At 55.6% G+C, this 25424-nt stretch overlaps 3 protein-coding genes across 3 annotated transcripts; all 3 read left to right on the forward strand.

Annotated features, from left to right (window-relative positions):
* Positions 1-2157: 2157 nt before the first annotated feature.
* On the forward strand, positions 2158-3171 carry BESB_060400 (uncharacterized protein; the record flags this gene model as incomplete). The annotated part of the gene is made up of 1 exon (XM_029364454.1): positions 2158-3171. One exon carries the CDS (start codon positions 2158-2160, stop codon positions 3169-3171), a length of 1014 nt encoding a protein of 337 aa, XP_029219162.1.
* Positions 3172-5504: 2333 nt separating this feature from the next.
* BESB_060410 (alveolin domain containing intermediate filament IMC9) lies at positions 5505-10612 on the forward strand (the record flags this gene model as incomplete). Its single annotated transcript, XM_029364455.1, has 9 exons — positions 5505-6737; positions 7146-7289; positions 7643-7861; positions 8233-8361; positions 8686-8798; positions 9008-9073; positions 9230-9293; positions 9611-9988; positions 10454-10612. 9 exons carry the CDS (start codon positions 5505-5507, stop codon positions 10610-10612), a joined length of 2505 nt encoding a protein of 834 aa, XP_029219163.1.
* A 2817-nt stretch (positions 10613-13429) lies between these two features.
* Positions 13430-25022, forward strand: BESB_060420 (uncharacterized protein; the record flags this gene model as incomplete). The annotated part of the gene is made up of 11 exons (XM_029364456.1): positions 13430-14935; positions 15579-15703; positions 16503-16608; positions 17103-17396; positions 17932-17978; positions 18720-18918; positions 19359-19487; positions 20148-20984; positions 21377-22711; positions 23171-24507; positions 24812-25022. 11 exons carry the CDS (start codon positions 13430-13432, stop codon positions 25020-25022), a joined length of 6126 nt encoding a protein of 2041 aa, XP_029219164.1.
* Between the last annotated feature and the right edge of the window lie 402 nt (positions 25023-25424).

Consider the following 25424-nt stretch of genomic DNA (forward strand, 5'->3'; position numbering starts at 1 on the left):
TATGCGGCTAAAATAGTTGGCAGTAGCAGAGAATTTCCACTCCCGATATAAAGGGTAATACAAACAACACAAGTAAAGATGCTTCTAATTGCAACCGCTCTTCAGTTACAAATGGAACAAGTGGTTGATGAGGCCACAGAGAGCTATACACAACAGGATTTGCTTGTGGGAAGAGGCACTGCGGAGTAGAACGACGAAAGCAAGACAGGAAGCTTCATGTTGCCTTTCTCACGCTTAAAGAAAAGCAAACGTGAGAGCGGACAAATGGCGGAGAGAACTAAAAACACTTATTTTGGGGGGCCGAAACTTCATCGACAAAAATCAGGGATGCACGCGACGCCAGCGAAAATACTCGCGCGCCCACACCGTCCCAACCAAAGGTGGTCGCCCTACCGGGAGTAACGTGCCAAAGATGAGCACCTTATTGCAAGAAATGCAACGAGTTCTACTGAAGACCGTTTGAAAAATTCCCGGTGTGCAGGCCTTGTCTGTTTTCATAATGGGGTCAGCTTCTTTTCGACGGATGCCGAATGCATGTGCATGCACGTCGAAAATTAACACGGTGAATACACGCGGTGAAGACTTGGTACATGAAGCATGGTAGCCTTTTGTAGGTGTCGAACGAGCCAGATAGAACTAGGAAAGTGGGTACAGATCAGTTTCGTGCATAGTCGCATGATACTCGATACCTATTTGCGCACGCAAGCATGGTACCATATCTCTACGAAGACGATCCGGTACTCTGCGCATGCATTAGCATTTTGTAGCTACGGAGCACGCACGGTCCACAACGCCAGCCGCACCCTCTCTGTTCGAATACGGCGGCAGAGGCGAAAGAAGAGCGGTATAAGCTAACTGGTAGAGCGCGGCCCACGAATGAGCTACGTCCGGAAGCCGTATGCCCGACATATGCAGATGTCGTGGTCTCATGCATTTTGATTTGCTTGCCGAGGCCAACAATGTAGAGGAGGGATTGAGGCGTTCTCGTCTGTTGTTGTCTCTGGCGCAGCAGGCGTGGGAGCGTGTCCGCTTCTTCACATGATGATATCTCTCACGGCCCCTCTAAAATGAAGTTGCTTGTACAGCTGCTTAGCAGAGGGTATGATATGCCGCGAAACACAGATTCATGAAGCAGGCGCACTCAAACGGCCTGCAGCGATACACTGAAATGAGAAAGGACTTGTCATGCTCGGCAGCGCCAACTTTCATCCTCACGCGCGATACAGTGGGCCCGCGCTGGAGGGACTACCACATTGAGCTCAAAGGTTTCTGTCGTTCGCAGGTACCGCTGTGATCGAGTGCACTCGATTTACTAACAGCGCCCCATGCTTCTAATTTGGGCCGGTTGCCAGGGCGCTGCCAACCGACCTTTGCTTCCATAGACAATCGGGAGATCCATGCCTTTGGAAAAAAGTGTCTGGTAGTAGCATTCCTCACACGGGCCTCATTCCATGGAAGACTGCGTCCGCGTGGCGTAGGACCTCAGAGACCGTGGCATCGCGTTTCAGGTAATACGAACAGCTTGCGTTCGCACGTTTGTTGTAGTTTAGTCACTGTTGTAAACGGACGGAATTCAAAAAAGGCGCAGTAAACATGCATCGAACATTCAAAGGAAAAAAGGGGTTAAGAGGCAGAAGGTAATTCACGTGAACGTCGGCCCCGCCTGTTTAGGTACCCGTGGTTTGCGTGAATTGAGTTCGCCCCCCCAATCGTCAGACGTGACGCAACGAGCATGGCTGTGGATGCTGCCAGGGAAGCTGCGATATGTGATATTCTAGCACCATCAGAAAGACCCGGCCCCGGCCCATCTCAAAAATATCAAACGAGCGGGTGTTTCCCTTGCTATCGCACTGTCGTCCTGGTAGTTCCACTCCTTTCCTGAATTCAAGTGTTACTCGGCGGTGCCGTTTCTTTGCATCATTGTGCTCTGGTCGGTGTCAATCTCTGCCGATCCCTTCTCACACCGGAATTCGCGCCGCCATGGACGCTCTCCGGCAAGCTCGTACGGATCTGGCAATCCGAAGAACCGCATTGCCGGACTGTCACCTACCAAGTAGACTTGGCGGGATGCCCGAGAAATGCTGGAGGCCTCGAAGTGGCTTTCTTCATGGCCTGACGGGGGCATGCATATGCTTGGCTATCGCATGTTTCCAGCTGATGCAAAGCTGCGAGGACCTGTTCGCAGGTCCTACTGCCGTTTCAGCGGCTCCAGATGACCCTAAGCCAAACGGGGAGGAATCGGATCAGGATACCAGCGATTGCGCAAACGTGCCAGAGTTTTCCATGGACGAGTTCAAGCAGCAACCGGACGTTTCGCTCGTGTACACTGGTGCCGCCGCGTTTCCACCAACAAGCATGTTTCGCACTGTTGGACTTGTTCGCTTCGTCCGAGTCTTTGGCGTGCCGATCGTTGCTTCCGGCTCTATCGGCGATTCTGCGCTCTCTCATGTGGCAAGCATTTTCGCTGACTTCCTCGACAATGACAGGGACGGTGAACCCGATAACGAAGAGGTCGTGAAGTCGATGCGATCTTATATTGTTGTGCTTGGGTTCACGAAAGATTCTGAAGAGTCGACTGAAATCTGGTCAAAGCGTCTAGAACAGGAGCAAGCCAGACCGTTTCGCGACCAGTACAATTGCAATCTGCGTTTCTTCGAGTTGTGGAGGTCAGACATTAATCCCAAGTGGCACGTCAAGAGACGCGAATATTTGGCAAATCTCAAAGATCAAGATTTCGCGCCGTCTTCAGATTCCTCGAAACGGCGCAAACAGTGTGAGGACTTTCGCTCGGAATCATTCGACTGGCCCGTGTGGTACTTCCCATTTACTATATCCTACTATGGATTCCTCGATCTGCTGGAAGAAAGTCAGCTTAAGGCCCTGGAAGGTGCAATGAAGAAAGCGAAAGAACTGCGGAAGTTTGACAGCAACTATGGCGACGATCCAGAAATGGAGAAAGGCGACTTCTTCGCCTGGTCTGTGCTAACGCGAATCGGCGGAACGCAGTGCCACTGCGATGCCAGCGATGTCGGAGCCACATGGAAAGTTTGTACTCCTGAGGAATTTGCGTCGCTTTTCGACGAATGGAACGAAATTCTTGACGGACTCAAAGGCATTCCGCAAAATATCTACGAAGACATGTATTCCACCCCGGCTCTCGCGGGGGCATGAGCGGCAAGAGACTCCAGTAGCAGCCTCGTACTGCGCTGAGCCGGGGCTTGCTCATCCACACTCTTTTCCACAAAAACAAGTTACAAGTGCGCCCAGCACTTCCGCAGTTGCTGAGAGGATACCGAGCAATGAAAACAGTGAGGTTTCCTGCCGTCTCGAAGGCATGTGGCATCGTGTCGCCATATCTTGGGAAATGTAGTGCAGATATGGTAACCAAAGTTAGTTGACATCTGTGCTGTGACTGCGTACGTCTTCTTTCGTTTCAACGCTTGCTGGCAGTAGGCGCAATGGTCTGGGCGAAAACAGTAAATCATCACTAGGGTGCGTATGTGAAGTCCGCATTCTATCTCCGCACGCGTGGCTGTCTAGCCATGATGAGTGTAACGACACATGACGGGATGCGATTTTGGACTTGCTCTGCGCCTCGGGCACGTCAGGCGCCAACCAGAAAATCAGTGCAGTCGCTTCTCAGCCTTCCTAAGCCCCGAGAAATCCACATGTGAACATCAGGCCGCTTGTAACGTGTCTAGAGGTACGCGCTATCACGTCGTCGCTGAAGTGCCATGCATTAAACTACATTCTACAAGAGCTGTAGACGCCTGTAAGTCGCCAGGAATCGCCGTCACGCGCATGACACGCGAAAAAGCAGGAGGAAGGACATCAGGCAGAGATGATGTAGATAACTCAGGGTGTTGTGTTTTGACATATGAGGCAACAGAGGGGGAGACCGCACGTCGGCAAATAGAGACGAGCGAAACTCTTGCTGTCGTGTAGCAGTGAGCGTGGACAGCGGCAGAGACAGCAGCAAGCTACACGCGAGACACGCCGCCGCCGAAGCGGGCACAGAACAAATACTAAGACGAAGCTAGAGGAAAGGAACGAGAACGAAAGCGAGCGAGACAAGTGCAGCACCCGAATCGCGAAAGCGGGCGCGACGGCGCGCGTGGAGGGGACATTCGCTCGAAGGCGCGGTTGTGTCTGCCCTGAGCGTCTTGTCTTCGGGCCATCTCTCTTACCATGCCGCGTCGCACACGCATACACATGAGACCATCTTTTTCACACGATACACAGTCCCGAGAAAAACGGTTCGGCTGCCGCAGGGCCTCTAATTCTTGTTCAGTGTTTCGCATGCTGCGAGCCAGCTGTCTTCCCGGCCGCGCACCTCACTGCCACTGCGCTTTCGCATCGCTCGTAATTCGCGAAAAAGCAGAGACAGCACCTTCACCGAGGAGTTCTTCCACCGACGACCCTTCTCTCTGAGTCCCCTGTCTACACACTCTTTTTTCCGTTTTGTTTTTTCGCATCTTGGCAGTATCTGATGCACATCCCGTCGGCGGCGCCGCCATGCTTCACCGTTTCGCCGGTAGCAGTTTTGCGCGTCTTGGCACGACCGCTTCCTCTTCTAGGCGGTCTGAATCTTGACGGCCGCTCTTCTTTTCCTTCGCTTGCCTTCTGAGTTTCCGTATTTCCCGCTTGTCAATGATTATTTGTCAAGGAGGACATTTTTCAAGAGGAGAGTCTCCTCAATTTTTTACGTCCGGAGTCAACGCGCCCTCTTGGTGCACGTTTTTTTGCTAATTCATCTTGCCGCCTCTCGCTGAATCGAGGCAAGTCGGCCGAAACGAGGGAGAATCCGCATGCTTCCCGCAGTTTTGCTGCGTTGGGTATTTTGCTTTTTCCTCGCTTTTTCTGCTTCTCCGAAGTTCTGGTACACGGTGGCTCTGTTCACCGCATGACTGCGCGGCGGTGGTTTCCGCCGCGCGGTTTGAAAAGTCGAGCGCGTTGCTGCGACGATTTGAAAGGAAACAGACACTCTTGGAGACGATACGAGCAACGAACGAGGCCCACAATATTCCGATTGAGTCACCTGTCAATTCTTTTTGATTTCTCCGTGTTCTTAGCTCACCACGAGGTACAGTTACGCTCTTAAGTGCGCATCTGCAGGTGTAGCGTGTGTATTGACGTCACGTCGGTTTTCTCGGCTTTAAAACACTCATTGTTGCATCTGTCTCAGCCACTTGCTTGAATACTCCCGCTTTGTACAGGGGCCCATAACCTCATGTTTTCTAGGCTGTGTTTCCGCCGCGTTTCTCTGCACATCTCGCATTCCGGCGGACGGTACAGGCGAGGCCGGCCCTCCCTTCCGCCCTCTTCTGCCTGGTCTCTTCTAACTTCTCCCTCGCGTCTTTTCCATTCTCGCCTTCCCTGACGTTGCTGAAGCGCACCGCTTGCGGCCGACGCCAGAGAGTTCTTTGTGTTACGTCTTTTTCTCGGCCTCGTGGACCCCCTCGCTGCCAGTGTTCGTAACCCCCAAACCCACGCGCGAGAGAGAGATGGAGGATGCGGCTTCGCTGGCCTCTCTTAGCCTGCAGTCCCCAGCCGGCGTTCCGCCGATGCTTCGGCACTGTCCGTCGGCCGAGATGAGTTTGTCACAGAGCTCAGGTCCGGCGTCTCCGCCCCGCCTCGGCGGCGAGTTGCGTGCGCGAACCGGCCCGCCGTCTGTCTCCTCGACAGTCGCCGTGTCGCGCAGACCGACGGAGTCTCAGACTTCGCCGCTGTCTGCGCCGTACGCGGAGCCCTCGCTCACGTCGCTCTTCCCCTCTCCGTCCTCTGATTTCCTCTCGCCTGTGCTCCAGCCCGCGGCGCACCCGCCTGCGGTCCGGGGCCTGCGGCTGCAGGGGACGACCAGCAGCGCGCACAGTCGCCAGGCGTCGAACGGGACGCGGCGGCTGGGTCTGGAGCCTCAAGCGTGTCCGTCGCTCGCGCCCGCGCACGCCAAGCGCGAGCCGTTTGTCGGCGCGCTGGACACCCGCGCGCTCAGCTCGCGCGGCGACGCAGCTCGCTCGCAGAATCCGCGTCCGGAGCAAGGGACAGGCGCGCCACACGCGCCGGCCCCTCGCCCCGCGTCTCCGCTTTCGTCGCGTTTCACCTCCTGCCTGCCGGAGAAGAAGGCGCTGGCGGCGCCGGCAAACGAGCTTCCTCTCGCGCCACACGCGACGCTCGCGCACGCTTCGCAACCCCTGCCGTCGCTGAGTGGGTTCACCGCTGCGGCGCCTTCGCCGTCGTCGGAGGCCTTCGCGGGCTTCGCTGCGCCGAGTCTCGCCTCCATCCTCGCGGCTCCGGGGCCTGGCGCAGGGGCCACCGCGGGGTTTGCTGCAGGCCTCAGTCGAGCGAGCGGAGGCGCCGTAGTGCGCGCCGAGGCGGAGAGGGACCTCCGCGGGGGGAGGGCGGAGCGCGAGCAGAGAGCGGCGCTTCCAGCCGGCGCTCACTGCCGCGGCCACGAACTGATCTCCACGCAGGATGCGCCGTCGACCCAGCGGCCCGCCGCCGCAGCCTCGTCGCTTTCGTGCGCCTCGGCCTGCTGCGGAAGCCAGTCCGACGACGACGCCTCGGCGCGGGACGTCGCGCTGGTGACTTCGCAGAGCGGGGAGCGCCTCGCGGGCGACGCGGCGCTCGCTGTGGGGTCGTCGCGCTCCGCCTCCCCGCTGCTGAGGAGCAGCAGACAGCTCGACGCGCTGTCGCAGGTCTACATCCCCGACAGTCTCCGCTGCGAACCGCAAGTCGTGGTAGGCAGAAGCAGCCCTCGGCGACACGACATTCTCGAGACTGGGAGGTCCCCAGGCCGGCGTGAAAGGTGATAAAGAGGCGAAGAGGTGCAGCTGCGAACGTGCCCGAAATATGCAAGAAAAGACAGACAGGCACCCAAGAAGTAGACACACACACATATATATACATCTGCGATGGTTTTGGTTTGTGTTTACCTGACTGGTGTGCTACTTTCCGAGATTCCCTGCCTTGCACGACACGATGACAGGGACACGGATGCTTTGCCTCAGCTCTCCGTATATGTGTATATGGTATGAGGACAACACATATGTCCTGCATCCATATTGAATGTATCTGTGTAGCTAGAAAAGTGGTGGGATTAAGCGTTTCATCTTCGTCTTTTCGTCTAACCGCGTTCTTTTTTTTAGGAAAAAGTGATAACGGTTCCGCGAGTGATTTACGAGGAGAAAATCACTGAAGTGCCGCAGGTCGTCATGCGTGAGCGCGTCGTGGAAGTTCCGCAGGTCGTTCGGAAAGAAAAAGTCGTTCAAGTCCCGAAAATCGAAGTCAAGGTGAGAATCCGTTTGATTATTGGCTCAGCTTCAGCGAGAATACTCTCTATACGGATATGCACGCACGTATCTGTATGTATTTGTCGGTGCATACATCTACTGATTCACTGATATATATATATATATATATCTCAGGCGCCTCCCACTGCGGGCATGCATGCACTCGCTCGTGTGTGGATGAAACGCGGTCGTTGTTTCGTGTTGCGTTCGTATGCGTGAAAATATGCTGTGTAGAGTTGGAGGGAATATACACTGAACGCATTTTCGCGTCGTTCTTCGGCGGCAGCAAGCCCACGCGGGTGCGGGCCTCTCTGCGTCACTCAGTCTCTTTTCTCTGTCTGTATTTTTTTCAGGAGAAAATTGTCGAGGTGCCTGTCGTTAAGTACGTTGACAAGGTCGTCGAGGTTCCGCACTGCGTCGTTGAACAGAAAATCGTCTCTGTCGACGAAGTTATTCGTCAAGAGAAGATTGTTCACGTTCCCAAGATTGAGGTGGTAGAGCGCATCATCAAAACGCCAAAGATTGTGCAAGTGGAAAAGATTATCGAAGTCCCGCGAATCGAATACAGAGAGGTACGCATGACCGCGCTTCTTCTTGCATGCTTGGATACACGCGCGCATTTCCCTGCCTCCACGCGACGAGTCTGTCTCCGTGGGATCGTTACAGTTTTACTCTCTCTTGTTTTGCCTCTTCCTCGTGCTTCCGCTCTCTCTTTCCTGGTTCGGGCCTTCTCTGAATGCCTGTATGCATCCATCGCCGCGAGCCCGTTTTAGTAAATGCAGCATGGAGTCTAGCTTCTGTTGTTATCTGACTGGTGTTGCGTGCCTGGTTACGTCTGCTATGACTCCTGTCATTGGAGCTGGATGGCTGTTGCTGCACGATTTGTCGTTGTTCTTTTGCATGCAAGATGCAAGCCTTTCTCTCTCAATCGGCGTGCGTCCAGGTGGAAGTCGAGAAGATTGTAGAAGTGCCCAAAGTCGAAATCAAATACGTCGAGCGCGAAGTCCCCGTTCCGCAGAAAGTTATTCGCCACGTGCCCGTGGATAAAATCGTCCACGTGCGGCAGAAGAAGGTGAGTCAAAGTCGCTGGTTTCTGAGCTCGTGTCTTTACACACCGATGAGACTCTCGTCACGGTTTCTCTATCCCTGTGTATCTAGATCTGTTGTTTTCCCTGTCGGGGGCATTCTCTCTGGATGTATGCACGCGCCCTTCAATAAGCTCTCTTTCTTCGCTCGTCTACACCGCCGCGTGTGTATGCATATGTGCCTGCTTGGGCTTGAATACCTCGTCCAGAAGGTTTTAAGACCCATTTACGTCCACATGCGTGTAGATCGTTCGTACGTTCTGGCTCAGTAGTGCATCGGCACAGTGTCTGCAAATGCGTTTTATCTTCAGTTCGTCGAAAAGATTGTGAAAGTACCGGTGCCGCGCTATATCGAAGTCCCAAAGTACATCGAACAGCCTGTCCCGCGAGAAAAGTTTGTCCGCGTTGAAAAGAAAATCGAACGGTGAGAACTACCAGACATCTCTGACCCGCTTCGTCTCATATGAGGTAGATACGCCCGCGTAGCCGCCTATTCGTAAACGTGAGTCTTTTTTTGGAGCCCTAGAAGAGAGTGTCCTAGATGTCTGTTTCGCTGCATTCATGCGCGCGTGTGGCCGGGTATGCGTGCCGATGAGCCGGCGTTTTCGAATTTCCTTTTTTCGTTTCTCTCAGGAAAGTCCCCACCCCCCAGCCACAAGAGACCTACCAGGAGGTTGAGAAACCGATCTACGTCACTAAGTAAGGGCTTTTGTTTTTCTTTTTGGTCGTCTTGCGCGTGCAAACGTACGAAGGCCTGCCTGTCGACGAGGAACTGCGGGCTAGCCGCGAAAAGCGTATTCGCCCTCGAGGAGCCGAAATGCCTCGCGTTACTGAGCTAAGGGTTCTGTTTTTCAGGTACATCGAGAGGCCAGTTCCCGTTCCGACGGAGAGAATCGTAGAAGAGCACGTGCCTGTGGAGGTGAGAAAAAAGAATTTTCATCCGGTCCGCGACAACGTACACCGAGCACAAGGCAGGCCCTCGTCTGCACAGAGGAAGGATGTTTCTTTGTGGAAGGCTCGTTCTGCGAGTTGACTCGACGCGCTCAAGGCTCAGGAATCAAGATGTTTTAACCGCACTTGGTTTCTGACAAGAACTTGTATCATAGCAGGAACAGGCAGCGTCATGTGGCTTCGCTGTTGCAAGTTGCATGCCCACTCAGATTCGTTTTTTCTGTTTTGTGTAGCTTCGGAGCAATGCGACATAGATCGCCTGTGTGTCTTTCGTTTTTCCATCAGGTCCCGCGAGAAGTGGTCGTCGAGAAGCCGTACGATGTCGTTCGGCGGGTCGAGAAGCCCGTCGAGGTCGCGGTCCCTTTTGTCTCCGGGGACCCGCTGATTCTAACTCCCGCGGGTTACGTGCCTTTCCAAGAATTCGCGCGGAAAACGCAAGCTTTGACTCCACAAGAGAAACTTTTTTACGAGAGACAGTCCGAGTCTTTCCTCAACCGCATCTCCTCAAGCGGAGCTGCCACCCTGTCCCCGCGCCCGCCGGCCATGTCGGTCCGCCCTACGACCGTGTCTCCGCGCCCTACGACCGCGGTTGCAACGGGCCCTGGACCCCAACCGGCTGCGCCGGGCGGACCCCCGTCGGGAGTCGTCGAGAGCTCACGAGGAGTAGGTCGATGTAAAACTTTAGAAAAAGGGAAAGTCCCGCAACTCGCAGTTGTTGAGGGTGGGAATCTGGAAATTGGAAATGCAGTCAGTCGATTGACACGGCACACCTTGACAGCGTCAACTACGAGAGCGCCTGACGGTAGTAAACCACCTTTTCTCTTCAACGTGAGCAGTGATGGAAATCTGAAAATCGCAGGAAGACCTTCCGGCACATAAAGACGGGGAAGAGCTGCATGCTTCCCCCGAGAACGCATCCGCTACCCCGTCTACGGTGTTCCCTTGAATTGCATGGAGAAGGCGGATAGATCTAATACGGGTAGCTTTCTCTCTGGTTTGTTCACTGAGGGATGTCGGGCCTAGAAGGGGCGCTCTTTTATGGCTGGAGGTTCAGTGGTTCGGCGTGTATATGAGACGAGCATGTCGGAGTGGGATGTTTCGAAATTTGTTTCCTCTTTTTCTTCGCAGGACCAAGCTTGGCACCCCCACTCGGTAACTCCTGGATTTGCGCCTCCCGTTGCCGCGCTGTCGCAAGCGTCGCAGCAGTCCGCGTATCCGTTCTCACCTCTCAACTCGCCGAGCGGGTATTCTGGGTCGCAGCCTCACCCGTCGCAACGCGTCGACTGAACTCTCTCGCCACTGTCTGCGTACTTCTCGTCTCGTACGTCTTCTAGACTCTGCGAAAAGATGTGTAGAAATAAGGATGAATCACCGCGCGCATTCTGCTCCTCTTGATTTTGCTGGATTTCTGAATGAAAGGATGCGCTAGCCTCGCTGCTTCTTCTTGCTGAAAATGTGTGGCCGCTGTAGACTACGTGGCCACGTGAGCGTTTACTTTTCTAGTTTTTTCTTTCTTCCTGCCTCTGAATGGAGAGGGGCACTGGCCTCGCTGTCCTATGCATATATATATATATATATATATATATATATATATATATATATATATATATATATATATATATATATATATATATATATTCATACTGTATATGTATACATGTATATAGGCGACAGCATGAACTGACAGAATAGTGTCGCGAGGAATGCTTGTCAACGTGTTTTTCCGTTTGTGCTTTGTTTGTGGTTCTTTTGTTGTTCGTGTATCTGTTATTGGTTCGTTTTCGCGTGAGTCGACAGTGATATGCAGGGCAAGGCTGACTGCGTTGTGAGCTTGTGGCAAAGTGTTTTTTAACGTGCATCCGGGTTGTCGATTTAAGTTGCCGGTGAGTGGCCTCGGTGCCGCCCACTGGAGGACGGGACGCCTTTTTTTCATTTTCTCAACCATTGTGAAGGACCCAGACGAGGAGTCGCAGCGACCGGAAGCAAAGGCTTTTTCCTCTGCCAATGCATGCACGCACATATATGTTTGTACTCGAGAGCATGCATGCATGCATGCGTTTATGCGTGTTCAGCCTCGCATATGCATATGCATACGCGGTTTAGCGGTAACACGGATTTTAAAGCTGTAGGCGGCACACGCGTACACGGGCATCCTTCAAGTGGCATAATTATAGATAGACATGCGCAGAGATATACAAAAGGATGAAGATGCACCCGCAGGCTGCCTTCCCGGTACGTCAGCGCTTCCTGAATTGAAGCGGATCCTGCACCTCGCGTCGATTCTGCCTCGATGACGGAGTTTGAATTCGCGGATCTCTCAAAATCTGAGCTTCTGGGCTCATTCCCACAGCGGCTTGCAAACAAGTGCAGAATGCATTCAGCCTTCATTTAAATTCCTTGCTTTATACGTGAAGCGGGCGCTGAACACGCTGTCCCGTTATACGGGGAATACTAAACGCGTTCCTCTTATTTCTCAAAGGTCAGACGGCCTCCTACAGAAATCGTGAAACACATTCTCAAGGAGAGAAGAATACCCGGAAAGTGTGAGTGGGAATCACAGCCGAGCATTGCTTAAGAAAACGCGTCCTCGTTATGCGTGAAGCTGCGCATGACTTCAAATGTGCGGCATTAACGCAGATGACCAACCTGTTTTACGCGATGCCGGAACTAGGGGAAGGCCTCGGAGTTGCAGAGATTGCAATGTCCAACTATTGGCGTCTACAGAACTTCAACACTATCTTACATATATATTATCTATTTACATAAGCATACAAAACTGGAGTCATGCTAGCCCTGTTCCGAGTGATGCACGAACTGCAACAGTACAAGAGGCAACGGCTGCTTCGACGAACGGCACGTGAAAGCTAAGTCAGGACGTCACAAAAAGGACGCTTTTATCTGCATGGGCATGCAATGACAGGTTGATGACGCTGAGTCGACATCTAAACTCGCTCGTATTGTCCCTTTTTTGGCTACGCATATCTGCATCTGTGGAGGCCGCGAAAGCGCAGCTCCCCGCCGCGCTCACACCTTGCAACACTCTGCGATTTCCTTTCTCTAGACTGCTGTTCGGCTATCCACACTCCTACTGTTTCAAAAGGTATTCCGCTTGCATAAAAAGCCGCTTTTCTCGTCACCTATCGCTCGCTTCCTGCTCCTTCTCGTTTTGTGTCTTGGATTCGCGCCGTTGTTCAAAGAGTTATGGAAAAAGCGATAGATACCAGGTCCATATGCATTCTTGGAGTCACAGTGTATGATATTTTGTTCGTATACATGGATACCTGAATTTTAAATCAGCTAACGGAGTGTTGTGATCGTTCAAATCACAAGAGTGGTTTGAGCCTTTTCTCGTGGCAAATAGACGGCAAAGAGCGCCCTTCACCTCGAAAACAAGACGACGGGCTCGTATGGGTGACATTGACCTGAACATCCTTTTTTCCTGATATATCACCAATCGTGAATCGATAGCCGCGCATGTTGGCATGCCGTGGTATTCACGTGTTCCTCAGTAGGCAGGAGTTTTACTGCAGATGTGACTCCGCAATTGCGACAAAATACTGCATTTGCCGTCCTTTTGAGCATACACAGCTGTTCTATCCGTTTGGTGGTACGTTCAGCATAGCCGTTGGCCCAATTCGAGCCTACATTCTTGATTTTTCTCCTATAAGGCGGCATCGACATATATATATATATATATATATATGTTTTTCCAGGAACGAGCTGTAGACTTCGCCAGAAGTGCGACGGGAAGCGCTTGGAAAATAGAAGCTGCCGCTCTCAGAGACCTGGCGGAGGCAATTGATGGTGAAACCGTGGACAGAACATTTTTGCCAGCCCCGCGAAGCCTTGTTTTCAAAGGAAGGTAGCCATACACTCTGACGCGCTGACCATATATTCACAGGTCTTGAAGAGCTAAATATCCATACGGATAGATGTGCATGCATGCGTACATAGATTTCCACTGCTCGCAACGGCTCTTCTGAGAGCCGGTCCCCTCCCACATGCATTTCAGAGGCAACCCCCCCCCCCCCCGCGGCGTTTCCTTCTCCTCAGAACCCCTTTCCGTAATACTAACGCCGCGTGTACGCCCCGCTTGTAGTGAAAATGGGGAATCAGGCGGGCTATAAACCGTCTATATCTCCTCGTGCTGCCCCCATCTCGGCGCCTCGCTCACCTCCGGCCCGTCCTTCTTCGTCTGAGAGCTGCTGCCGTCCAACCCCGCGAACGGGGTCGCCGCCTCACCCTCCGCCTCCGTGCGGCGCTTCGCGCTCATCGCGTACGACTGCTCCACCTGAAGCGGCTCAGTCACAGTCACCCTGCAGACGCACGCCGCCTCAAGCGACTCATCTGCGTGCGACTCCCGCGCTGTCGCGGGCTTCTCCGCGGGAGTCGGCGCCTGCGGTAGGCTGTTGCCGCGCCTCCGCCCCCACTGCGTCTCTCTCTCCTCGCGCCTGCTTTGTCTCCACTGTGCCTAAGCCGCGGGGCTGCGAGCAAACCCGCGCCGCGACTGGCTCTGTCTGGCAACTTTCCGTCGTGGGCATGACCTGTGCGGCGTGCTCAGGCGCCGTGGAGCGACGTCTCGCGCGAATGACCGGCGTGTCGCGTGTCGCCGTCGACCTCATCCGCAACTGCGCGACAGTCGAGTTCGACTCGGGCATGCATACGCCGCAGGGACTCTGCGACGAAATCAACAAACTGGGCTTCCGCAGCTTCCCTATGGCTTTCCAGGGGCTCGCGCGGCGGGTGCGAGCCTCCGCGGCGAGCGACGCGAAGGCTCAATGCGAACCCGCACGCGAACAAGAAGCCTCGCCTCCACAGGCCACCCCCCGAGGCAGCAAAGGGCCTCATTCAGAAACTTCGCCTTCCGGCGGGGAGTGTGAAGGTGCGCGAGACGAAAGCGAGCAGGAGGGACGCCGGAGCCAAGGCAGAGAGAGCCGCGACGAAACTGGCGAGGAACACTGCGGCGAAGACGGCGCCAGCGGGAGCGGGGGCGGGAACGGCCGCGCAGAGGACGGCCTGAAGAATCGACTAAAGACGAAATCCGTGAAAGTCAAAGGTCTTTCGAAAACCGTTTCCTACAACGAAGTTCCCCACACAGAGGGCGCTGCAGAACTTGAGAAACCCGAGGCAACTGCGGTGCTTCTCCTGAGCATCCACGACAGCGTGAGGAATCGAGTGAGGCCTTGGCTGGAACAGGCATCTGAGCCAGCGTCTGGCACACCTTCGAATGCCCGGTTTGCTTCTTCGTCTCCGCAAACGCCTCGCCGCGCTTCGCCTCACCCTGCGCCTGGGGACGGATCCCTTTCCTCGGCGTCTCGCTCTTCGGGTTGTTGCCCTGCGACGTCGGCTGAGAGCCAGAAGACTTCCGCTCTCCCTGGAGAGGCGGGCAAGGCCGGAAGCTCTTCCCGCGAGTTGCGGCGCGCGACGCGTTTGGAGGAACTGCGCAGATTGGATGGCGTTTTTGCGTGCGTAGTGGAAGAAGAGGGCGACGCCGCGCGCCTTCAAATTCACTACAATCCTTTTCAGCTCGGCGCGAGGCACATCGTCAGCTGCGTCGAGGCGAAGGGCTTCAACGTCAAAGTGCTGGACGGTAACCCGCTGCAAGCCCAAGTAAAAAAGAATGGGCAGGCTCAAACACCTCTGTGCACCCATTTCGTCCTCCATGCAAACACAGGGGTTGGTTGAGCTTCTGCGCATATTCATGTGAACGTACACATGTGTCTACAGCTGTCTTTTACTACACGCGAATACATATGCTCATACGTACTCACATCTATAAGGACGTATACACGCCTTGGTATACATATAATACATACCAATACACTTATATGGATTCGCAGATGCGCTCAGTGGATGCCTGTGCGTTGGCGAGTGCTGGACACGACATGCGTCGAGATCGGATGTCTCTTGGATTCCTGCTTCTGTCATTTTCCGGCCCCCCTCGCAGCCTAGCCTTTTCTGTCCGCTTCTCGGTCCCCACGTCCGCATGCTTCTTCGGTCGTTAACCTCGATCTCACTGAACCGATATCACTTTCAATATCGGCCTCGCCCTCGCTGACGCACTGCATGACTGTCTGCGCTGTTTCGCCTTGCATGTATCCTTTTTCCTCACCCGGTGTCTAATTCGTTTTGTCTTTTGCTGCGCCTCCCAACTCCGTGGGTCACCTCCAAGGGGGGGGTGCGGCCTCGAGGCTCGGTGCGGATACCAGCTACCGACGATTGCCGTTTTCGAGTGCTTGGTCGTTTATTTCAGCGCCAAGAGTCGCAGCGGCGTCTCGCGAGCTTGTCGCGAAACGTTCGCCTCTCCATGGCTCCTGCGGCCATCGTCCTTCTCCTCTCGCTCGGCGTGCACATGGACGGTCTGCCGGCTCCACTAAAGTACGCGGTTTCGGAATCTTTCGAAACACTCTCGCCCGCAGTCGACGCCTTTCACAGATACAGGACGTTCCGCTGTAGCCTGTCAGTATCTGACTTCAAGGACAGCTCGATGACAGACCGGGCTAGGAGTCTCCGCTCGCGTGGATTCGGCTTTAGCCAAGCTGCCGCTCACTCGCGCGCACGCCTTTTACTTCACATGCAGGGCTTAGATCGTGTTGATCTACGCGTCTCACGCGCCTACGGCATACGAAAGCGAATGCCACGCCCTGGGCGGTCGTAGATGCCAGCACATGACGATACACACATACATATATATACATATATATACATACATATATATACATACGTATACGTCGTATATATACTACATATATATCAAGTATGTATATGTATACATTTACTAATATATATATATATATATGTATTGCAAGCAGCGCTGGCGTCGATCAGACTCTTGCGCCTATTTGCCTATGTGGAGATCTCCGTCCTCTCCCGTGTCGCTGCCTTGCGTGATGGAAGCCCTTCGATTTACGGTTTACTCTATACCTTCATCAGATACACGCACGCGTCTGTGAAGGTGTCAGAGTCTCGTCCTTCGCATGTGATGCCGTCACTTACTGACTTTTCTCTCTCAAGTCGTAGATTCGCCGAGGACGTCTGTCGACTTCTGCGTGCGGACATGCATCGGCTTGCCCTCTGCAGATATCCCTACGAAAGGCGTTGGCCTGTTTGCATATGCGCAACTTTGTTAAAGGCTTTTCGCGTCCTCCTTCGAGTCTGAGTTTTTTCCTTCTGTCAGGTTCGAGCTGATCCCGGGCATCGGGCTTGCGAATCTCGTCATGCTTCTGCTCACTATTCCTGTCCAGTTTTTCTGGGGACGCGTCTTTCAGCAGGAATTGAAAAAAGTGCGGAAATAAGAAGGCGGTGAATACGTCTGTACATGCCGTGCGGGATGTAACTCGAACTATCACGAGAATCGCCATATATATAAAAATACATGAATAGATAGATATGTATATATATATATATATATATATATATACATATTCATGTAGGATCCAAACCCAAATATGTATGTATGTATATATATGTAGATGCCTCAGCTCTGATTTCCTTTGCATGCGCTACGACGCGTCACAGCCAGGCTGCGGTACAACTGAGTTCGCAAGGGTTGTAGCGGCGTACGGATCGAGCTAGAAAGACAAAGTTCCCAGACGAGGAAACGTCATTCACACGCAGAGACACGAACATGCATAGATGCTTGCGACAATGTAAACCCTGCCGCGACTGCATCTGCTTGCTCAAGCGCTGAGGAGTCTTTTGACGCAGCTGTGCTGTTTGCGTCTGTCGGCGTTGACGAGGGAGCGCCTGTGGAGTCCATTTGGTTTGCCCGTTGCAGGCGTGGATGGCGCGCTTCCCGACGATGGACTCTCTAGCCGCACTTAGCACGAACCTCGCGTTCTCCTACTCGTCCGTCTCGCTTCTCTACAGCTTCGCCTCTCACGTCTTCTTCCCTCCGCGCGCCCGCGACGAGTGGCGAGCCCGTCTGCTCACGACGCTCGAGGCGCCACCGCCGCTTTGGAGCCCAACGGATGAAAAATTCTTTCTGCGGGCGGCACTCCAAGCTGAGCGCGAGCCGCCGACGTTCTTCGACGCCTGCGCCACCCTCACCACCGTCCTCCTCATCGGGAAGGTGTGCCAGCAACGTATACGGATTTCGTGTTGTGTCACGCAACAACTGTAACGACTCCAGCTTCAACGCAGATATTCGTGCCATATATCCGTGGAAGCTGGAGTCGGTACGCCTGTTGAAATAGTATAAGCGTAGAAGAACCGATCCGATAGGAAGATACAGATATGGGCGCTAAGCTACCATGTAAGATAGAAGTCGGTGGTGGAGTAACCCTACCAATACGAATCAAGATGATCATCCTGTATATCCAGACAGTGCCCCGCTTCCACTGACGAGAGTTCCAGTCTTACGCGTTGTCGTCTCAACATTCGGGTATTCAGAGCTCGAATTCCACATCAGAGAGCTAGGTTACTCTTCGCGTGGACGGAACGTTTTTCTGAAAACCAGAGATTGAGGTAAAGAGCAGGTGCTTTTCGCGGCCGCCCCTGTAGACGCCGACACATTCTGTCGCTCGCCTGTGTATGGCAAATACATTTCCAGTTCATGGGACATTCTTTGCTGTGAAATGCGCCTCTCCGATTCTTCGTTTTCTCAGTTGCTGCAGCAGAGGGCAAAGGCGTGCTCGCTGGAGAACATCAGTAGGTACGCCAGCGTCACGAGATGAAAGGGACGCGAGAGCGAAGGGAAGACGAAATGAACAGAAAAGTTTCGTTTTTTTACCGATGCCAAAACGCAACGCGAGGGCCGTCGTAAGCCGCGAAGGGCGCGTTCCGGAGACGTGGATACATGCTGAAGGTAGAGGAAAGCAACACGTAATAGATGGATTCCCGGTCTCACTCATCGTAAGAGCGAGAGAAAACGACAACTCATATGCTAGTCTGATCGGTAGCATCGTCCGTGGAGTGATCACCTCAGAGACAGTGTTTTTATAGGTTTTTCTCAGACGAGAAGTCGCGCAGGGCGAAACACAAAGACCCCACAGCTGCTGCCTCATCCTGTCGGACTCCTCCCCAGCCTGAGACACTGCTCCATCGTCTTTGCGTGGGTATTTGCTCCCGACTACACCTTAGCCCTGACCTTTGAACTTAGGCACTCCCGACCAGCGCGTGGATGCGTACGCGCGTTTGGAGTTCATGGCTTTGCCTCTTGGAGCACGCCAGCGAGCTGGATGAGGCTGGCGTTGCAGCTTCGCACAGACAAACGGGGCCTCGGCCGTTAGCATGCAAACACGTTCTTCCAGTGGGACTTGATTACCCAGGATTCCTGCGGCGCGCGTGCGTGTGTAGGCGTCTGAAAGCGGTTTCTGTCCGCGCTGCCAAGCGACAGTAACCCCAGACTCCTTCGAAGCCTATCTTTTGACGCTGAGTCCCGGGGTATCTTCAGGCTGCTAGACACCGCACCGACCGCGGCAGTTCTCGTGGCGGCGCCGCCTGGAGCTGCGGAGGGCTGTGGAGCGCCTCACGCAGGCGAAGCGGCCTCGACAGAGCGAACGCGCGAAATCCCCGTCGATCTCATTCAGATCGGCGACACACTCCTGGTGCCGCCCGACGCGACTGTGCCAGCCGACGGCGAGCTCCTCACGGTGAGGCCTCAACCACTCTGCGTGATTGCTGAATTCCATATGAAATCACCGCATGCGGAGCATGCCTTTTCCACGCTCGACGCGGGAGGTCTCTGCGAAAAAACGAGACAGGAATCTTCGAGACACGCCCCTCGCTGGCACGCGTCGCTTGCGCCATGCCTCGTGTCATGATCGCCTTTTCCACGCTCTCGCAGGCTCGCCGCGCGGCTCTCTATCACGACCGCAGGCGATCTATCCGTGCGAGAGAGCCTCGCCCACGGACTGCGATGCACTTCTGTAGATCTATGCAAATACCCAGATATACTCAGCTTCATTTGCAGTTACACCTCTCAGCATCGGCGCGGCTAAGCTTAGTGATGCGGCTACCACAGACGCTTTGTATTTCTCTCGCGATCTCGCTGCTTTGCGTGTGTCTCCTTCCGCGTCAATGAGATTTTCAGGCCTCTGCACGCGTGGGCGAGCAGTTGCTGACGGGAGAGGCAAAGTGCATCTTCAGGCGCGCGGGGGACTGTCTCCTCGCAGGCTCGCGAAACCGCGGCCTCGCTCCGCTACGCATGCGCGTCACACGCGTGAGAAAATACAATTTGGTCCATAAACCTGCCTGCCTGCGCAGACAGCAATCAGGGCCTCAGCGCCACCGTCGCCTGTATCCGCCGATGCATCCATTTATTATATATATACATACATATCTGTACGCGAGTGCACATGTATACATATGTGTATTTATGTGTATACATATTTGTATATCTGGAGTTGAATGGACGCTTGCCTACCCAGGCACGTGAAGAGCCCGGATGGAGGTGTGCACAGTTGCATGTGGTTAGCTCATCCTCCCCGCGGCTATGAGAGCTCGCCCTGGAGGTTGAGAGCCGTAGGTGCAGTGCTTACGCATTCTACCAAGTGCTTAAATCTCCACGAGGATGAAGGAAAAGAATCCTGAGGATGTGTGCCCGCTTGAGGGAGCCCTGCGCTGGTGCTCCTGGGACAGATGCCTTCTAGAGATTCGCGGCTGCATGGCTTTGCACGCGCGCTTCCTACCGATTGCCTGTGCGCTGCCCCATGTCCGTCGCTTCACCAACCTACATCTGAACCTAGATTCATATACATAGACAAACATATTCTTTCACATATAAGTGAATCTGCTCCCGGCGGCAGGTGCCTACCCCCTAACCCCCCGGACTACGTCCCGTTCGTTGGGCGCTTTTGGTGTTCGAATCCGCTATTTTCAGGTCGGCAGCCAGACGGTGCTGAGTCAGATCTCGGCGTTGGCGTCGCAGGTGCAGACGGCGCGGGTGCCTGTGCAGCGCCTCGCAGACAAACTCGCTCGCTACTTCGTGCCGTTTGTTCTCCTCGTCGTCTTCCTCACTCTCCTCAGCTGGTCTGCTGCCGTCTTCTTCCCTGCGGCGCCCACGATCACCTCGGCGGCGCCTCACGAAGGCCTCGCAGGCGGCCGTGGAGGCGACAAGCAGGAACCCGGCGCAGATCTGCGTGGGCCTAAGGAGACTCCCGAGGCCGGCGAAAGCGGCGCTAGGCGAACGCCGCCGAACTCGGTCTCTGCGGCGGCCGTGGGCCTGTTGGGCGCCGCGCCGTCGCAGACGAACCAGATGACCTTCTTCGCCTCGCTAGAGAACGACGACGCAGTGCTGCTACCCGGCGAGCTGCCTGTTGGCCTTCTGTCGTTCCCGGGGGCTGCTGCTCTGCCCGGTCCCTCGCGCGGAACGCCGCCGGCGGCGGCTTTCCTGTCCCGCGGGGGTGCTGCCGAGGCCGCTGCTGAGGCTGCTGCCGAGCTCCCCGCCGCTGGCGACCCGCTGGCCGCCGACCTCTCGCTGCAGGTGTGGCTGTTTCTAGTGAAACTCCTCTTCGTTTTCCGCTTCGCAGTCGCCGTCTGCAGCATCGCCTGCCCCTGCGCAATGGGTCTCGCCGCGCCCGCAGCTCTCGCGGCCGCGTCGGGGCGCGCCGCCCACTGGCAGGTGCTGGTCAAGTCTGCGGAGGCGTTGGAGAGCGCCGGGAGCCTCGCCGCCGCAGTCCTCGACAAAACCGGTACCGTGACGACGGGGAACATGAAGGTGCGTGGAGCTGAAGCGCGCCCGCGAAAACGCAGCAGGAAATCGCCTTCGCCGCCCTCGCCGCCTACGATGCGCCATACCTGCGCGCAGACGCTCTCGCGCCGCAGCCTCAGCGACCGCCCTTAGGTCGAAGCGGCCCCTGTGTCCGCGGGCAGACCCGAGCTCACATCTCTGATCAGCCGTGCAGAGGACGCATCCCTACACATATACATAGATAAACATATATATATATATATATATGTCGGCATGTATGTATGCACGTATGCATGTACGTATGTGAGTATGGATGAATGTATATTTCCACTTGAAGGCGGAGTTGGGGGACGGGTCCGTACTCTGCGTCTGGCGCTGGACAAACTATTTGAAGGCTGCGGACTTTGTGTGCGTCACAGGTCGCCGCGACTTTGTTGTCGGTTCGCAACATCGAAGCCTGTCTGCTTCCTTTGTACCGGTCGCACAAGACAGGCGGCTCGACTCCGTCCTGCGTGCCGCGGGCGTCGCATGCCCTTCGGCGGGAGCGTGATCCTCGCCGTGAATCCGCAGACGGGTTTCCTCAAGAGACACCTCAGCCTCTCCTATCTCCATGTCGTTCCCTGTCCGTGTCCTCCACGTGCTGCTTCGGGGCCCCACGCCTCCCTCTCTTTTTGTCTTCTGTCGCTTCTTCTGTGGAAGCTTCTGTTTCGAGTTCTTCTCTCTCTTCTTTCTGTTCCTGTTCTGTCGGCGACGACGCTGGGCATTGTTTGAAGGCGGGGAGCGGCGAAGACGCGAGGGAGGCCGGGTGGCTCCTGAGCAGAGCGCAGGCGACCGAGTCGCTGGCGAGCGTCGCGTACTCCGCAGGCGTCGCTTTGAGGCACCTTACTGAGTCAGAAGAGGCTTTTTGGTGGAGTTTGGCGAGCGCGGAGGCCGGCGTAGAGCACAGCATCGCGCGAGGCATCTCCGAGTTTTATCTCGCGCTGCAGGGAGAAAGGGGCCTCAAACAACTCAGGCAAGAGAGCGAGGCGCCCCTGTGGCCTTCCGCATGTCATTCTGCGCTGAGTGCGTCTCATCTGAGAGCGAGAGAGGCGCGAGCGGCGACAAAGCAAGTGAATGACGACGCATCGCCGCTTTCGCCCGCCTCTTTCGCAGGCGACGAGAAGACAACGTGCGCGGAGACGGAGGGGGCGCTCGACTCTTCAGATCGCGAGCAAACATTGGCGTTTCCGTGCTGCTTCGACGGCGAAAGCCTATGCGAAGATTCCCCGCCCCACGCGTCTCTCCCTGGCTACCTGCCGCCAGGTCCCGTGGGCGCCGCGCGACACCACTCGCTCTCTGTAGGCTCGCCTCCCCGGGGGAGCGGTATCCATTGTGTGCCTGCCGAGGCGGCGGCGTCGCTCAGCCTCCTCGATCTGGTTCGGCCTGCAGAACGAGTGGTGTTCCCCGGAGAAGGCGTCGCCGCGACGCTTCCAGCAGAAGGCAAGAAGTCGCACAACGGGCGCGGGGCCGTGCTGCAGCTGTTCGTAGGCTCGGAGCGGTTCGCGCGCGGCACACGCGGCTCTGCGCCTCCAGACGAGGGAGCAAATCGAGACAAGCACGAGGGAAAAGAAGAGCTGCCGCCTCAGTGTGGCAACGAAGAGACGCAGGATGTCACCAGCGGATCCCGGTTTTCGCGTAGCGCTGCCGAAAGCGAAAATGCGAACGAAAACCGCGCGGACGAAAGCAAACAGGCAGAAGACGACAGGCTCGTCCAGGTAAAGAGGAGGTTAGCCGGTCCTCGGCTAGGATGGAGAGCAGCGAGAAATCTCTTGGGTTCAGTAGAACTCTTCTCTCGAAATCTTTGGCCGCTTCAACGCGCGACGCACACGCCGTTTGTATATACGCTTATATGCGTAATCATTTCAATATATCGGTTTAGACAGAGAGTTGCACCGGCAATATTATTGCATATATACACGCAACGAAACATGTGCTGGTTTCACACCCTAGTGCCAAGATAAATATATCTATAGGCATATACATGTAGAAATGTATATATATATATGTGAACGCTAACGAAACGGGAGGAGCGTCGACTTCGCAACGCGTCGACGCCTCGTCGCTTTCCGTGTGGTAGCGCGAGCGCCAATACACGTCCTCAAAGTAGGGCGCGTATATGTGAGATCTGGAGACGATTCAGTCCCGATACATATGAGAGGTTCACGCGTCTTCAGGCTTGGATTAAACACCACGAAGAGACTACCGGCACGGTAGTTGTCGTGCGGGCGCGTGAAGCCCCGCCGCCGCAGGCTGGCGAGCCACGAACGCTGCGGCCGACAGCCGCGGACTCCGTCTTTCTCGGCGCCGTGGCGTTCGCCGACGAGCTCTCGGCGGGCGCGAAGGAGGCGATTGCGTTTCTGCGCGACTCACTAAACCTCGAGGTCTTTATGTGTACCGGCGACAACGCGAGAACGGCACGCCGCGTCGCGCGCGCTCTCGACATCCCCGAGGCAAACGTCGTCGCCGGCGTCCTGCCTCACGAGAAGGCCGCCTTTGTGCGCGCGCTGCAGCGCCGCGAGAACTCACGCGTAGCCGCGATCGGCGACGCGCAGGCAGCCGAAGGCGGAAATCGAGCGCAGGCCGCACCGCGCAGACTGGTCTCCGCATACACCGACGATGGAGCTTCAGTCTCCATTGAGGCACCAGATGAGAATCGCGGGAAGGAAACGGGGTTACCCTCTCTCCCTCAGAAAACTAAAGCCTCCACGTGGTTGAACGGAAGTCCACACACGCTCGTGCAGCGCTTGAGCCCGCTCGCTGGGCGCCTGCGTGTCTTCGGGGCTTCGGAAAGAAGCGCGGGAGCGCTGTCGCTCTACACGCCGGTCACCGACGAGCTGCATGAGAGCGGCGCCGCAGAGAGCCTGTCGACTCCCTCTGCCTCGCTGGCGCCGTCGGTGGCGCCTCGCTGCGATTGGACTTCAGGCCGCCACGCGTCGGCGTCTCCCCTCCGCAACTGCGAGAGGGGCGCTGGCGACTCTGCAAAAGGCCGCCTGGCTGCCGGCGACAGGGAAGCGGAAGCGAAGCAGGCGGATATCCCAAGAGGATCCAGCGGCTGTGGCTCCATTCTACATGCGGCTGCGGGCGGACTCGTCGCGGAACTTCAAAAAGCCGCTCGCTGCTTCGCGAGAGACGCTCCTGACGACCACCCGCCGCGGCGCCCGACTCGAGACAGGCGCCTAGCCGGTCGCCTGGAGGCCTCCGCCGACGCAGGGGACAGCGGAGAGGCGGGCGCAGCTCCTCCTGCGCGCCGGAGGGCCTGTGGCCGCGCGCGGGCGAGCTGGCGATGTGGCGCGCGGATGCGGAAGGCCTCAGGTACACCACGGCGAGTGTGCATGGTGGGCGACGGCATCAATGACGCGCCTGCGCTCGCTGCAGCCGACACCGGGATCGCCATCGGAGCCTCCGCCTCTGCAGCGCTTCTGTCTGCAGACGTGGTGGTGCTGGGCGACGCGCTCAGGCAGTGCGTGAACTTCTTCCTGCTCGCGCGTCAAACACGAAAGATCATCTACTGGTGAGTGCCAACCCACGCGAGGGCCGAAGAGAGGACGCGCGGTGCAGACGCGTGCGTGTCGTTTTAGGGTTCAGGGTTCAAATGCGCGCGCGAGGTCTCCAGTTTGCTTGCGTATACTTGGATGTCTCTCTGAAGGAGCCCTCAAAAAGGTCACTATCTCTATCTGTGATAGATACGTTTCGATTCCTGTGTAGCCTCTTGCTCACCCGGAGGACAGAAGAGGGCGGACGCCTTATCCCCTCCCCTCTAGGGCCCCCCTCGAGGCGCACTGGAGTTCTTTTTCTGTGTTTTGCCTCTTGTGCAGGAACTTTTTTTGGGCTTTAGGCTTCAACGTCGTCGGGATACCTTTGGCTGCTGGCGCACTCTATCCCCGAGTGTACGTACACCCCCTGGTGGCTGCCTCCGCCATGGCGCTGAGTTGCCTTCTCGTTCTTCTCAACGCGACCAGCCTCACGCGCTTCCCGAAGCACCCGCCACAGGACGAGTTAACAAAAGGCAACACCGGTACTGACTAGAGGCACGAATACGTCGGCGCTCTCGCGACTGTACCGATGCTTTCGCAAGTAGACGTATAGACAGATGTGTATACATGTGTATACGTTCTCCGTACGGATGGAGCCGCCCCGCCCGAAGAATGAGAGCATAATTACATGCCGGTAACGCAGCAAAGAGAGAAGCACTATCCGACATAAAAAGGCAGAGAGGGGTCCGCGAAATCTTCCAGATATTTCTGTAGCCGCTTGTGCCTAGAAATATCTACATATGAAAATATGTCAATAAATATCTATATTTACATACATACATGCATACATAGGTGCATGTAGATCTGCCCAGTCGCACGACTGATGAGGAAACGCAGGTCAGGGACAAGCGTACGGGGTCAGCCCTGACGTATTTTCACTCTCACGAGAAACCCT

This window comes from Besnoitia besnoiti, chromosome V, assembly GCF_002563875.1.
Source record: "Besnoitia besnoiti strain Bb-Ger1 chromosome V, whole genome shotgun sequence".
NCBI classification, from domain to species: domain Eukaryota; phylum Apicomplexa; class Conoidasida; order Eucoccidiorida; family Sarcocystidae; genus Besnoitia; species Besnoitia besnoiti.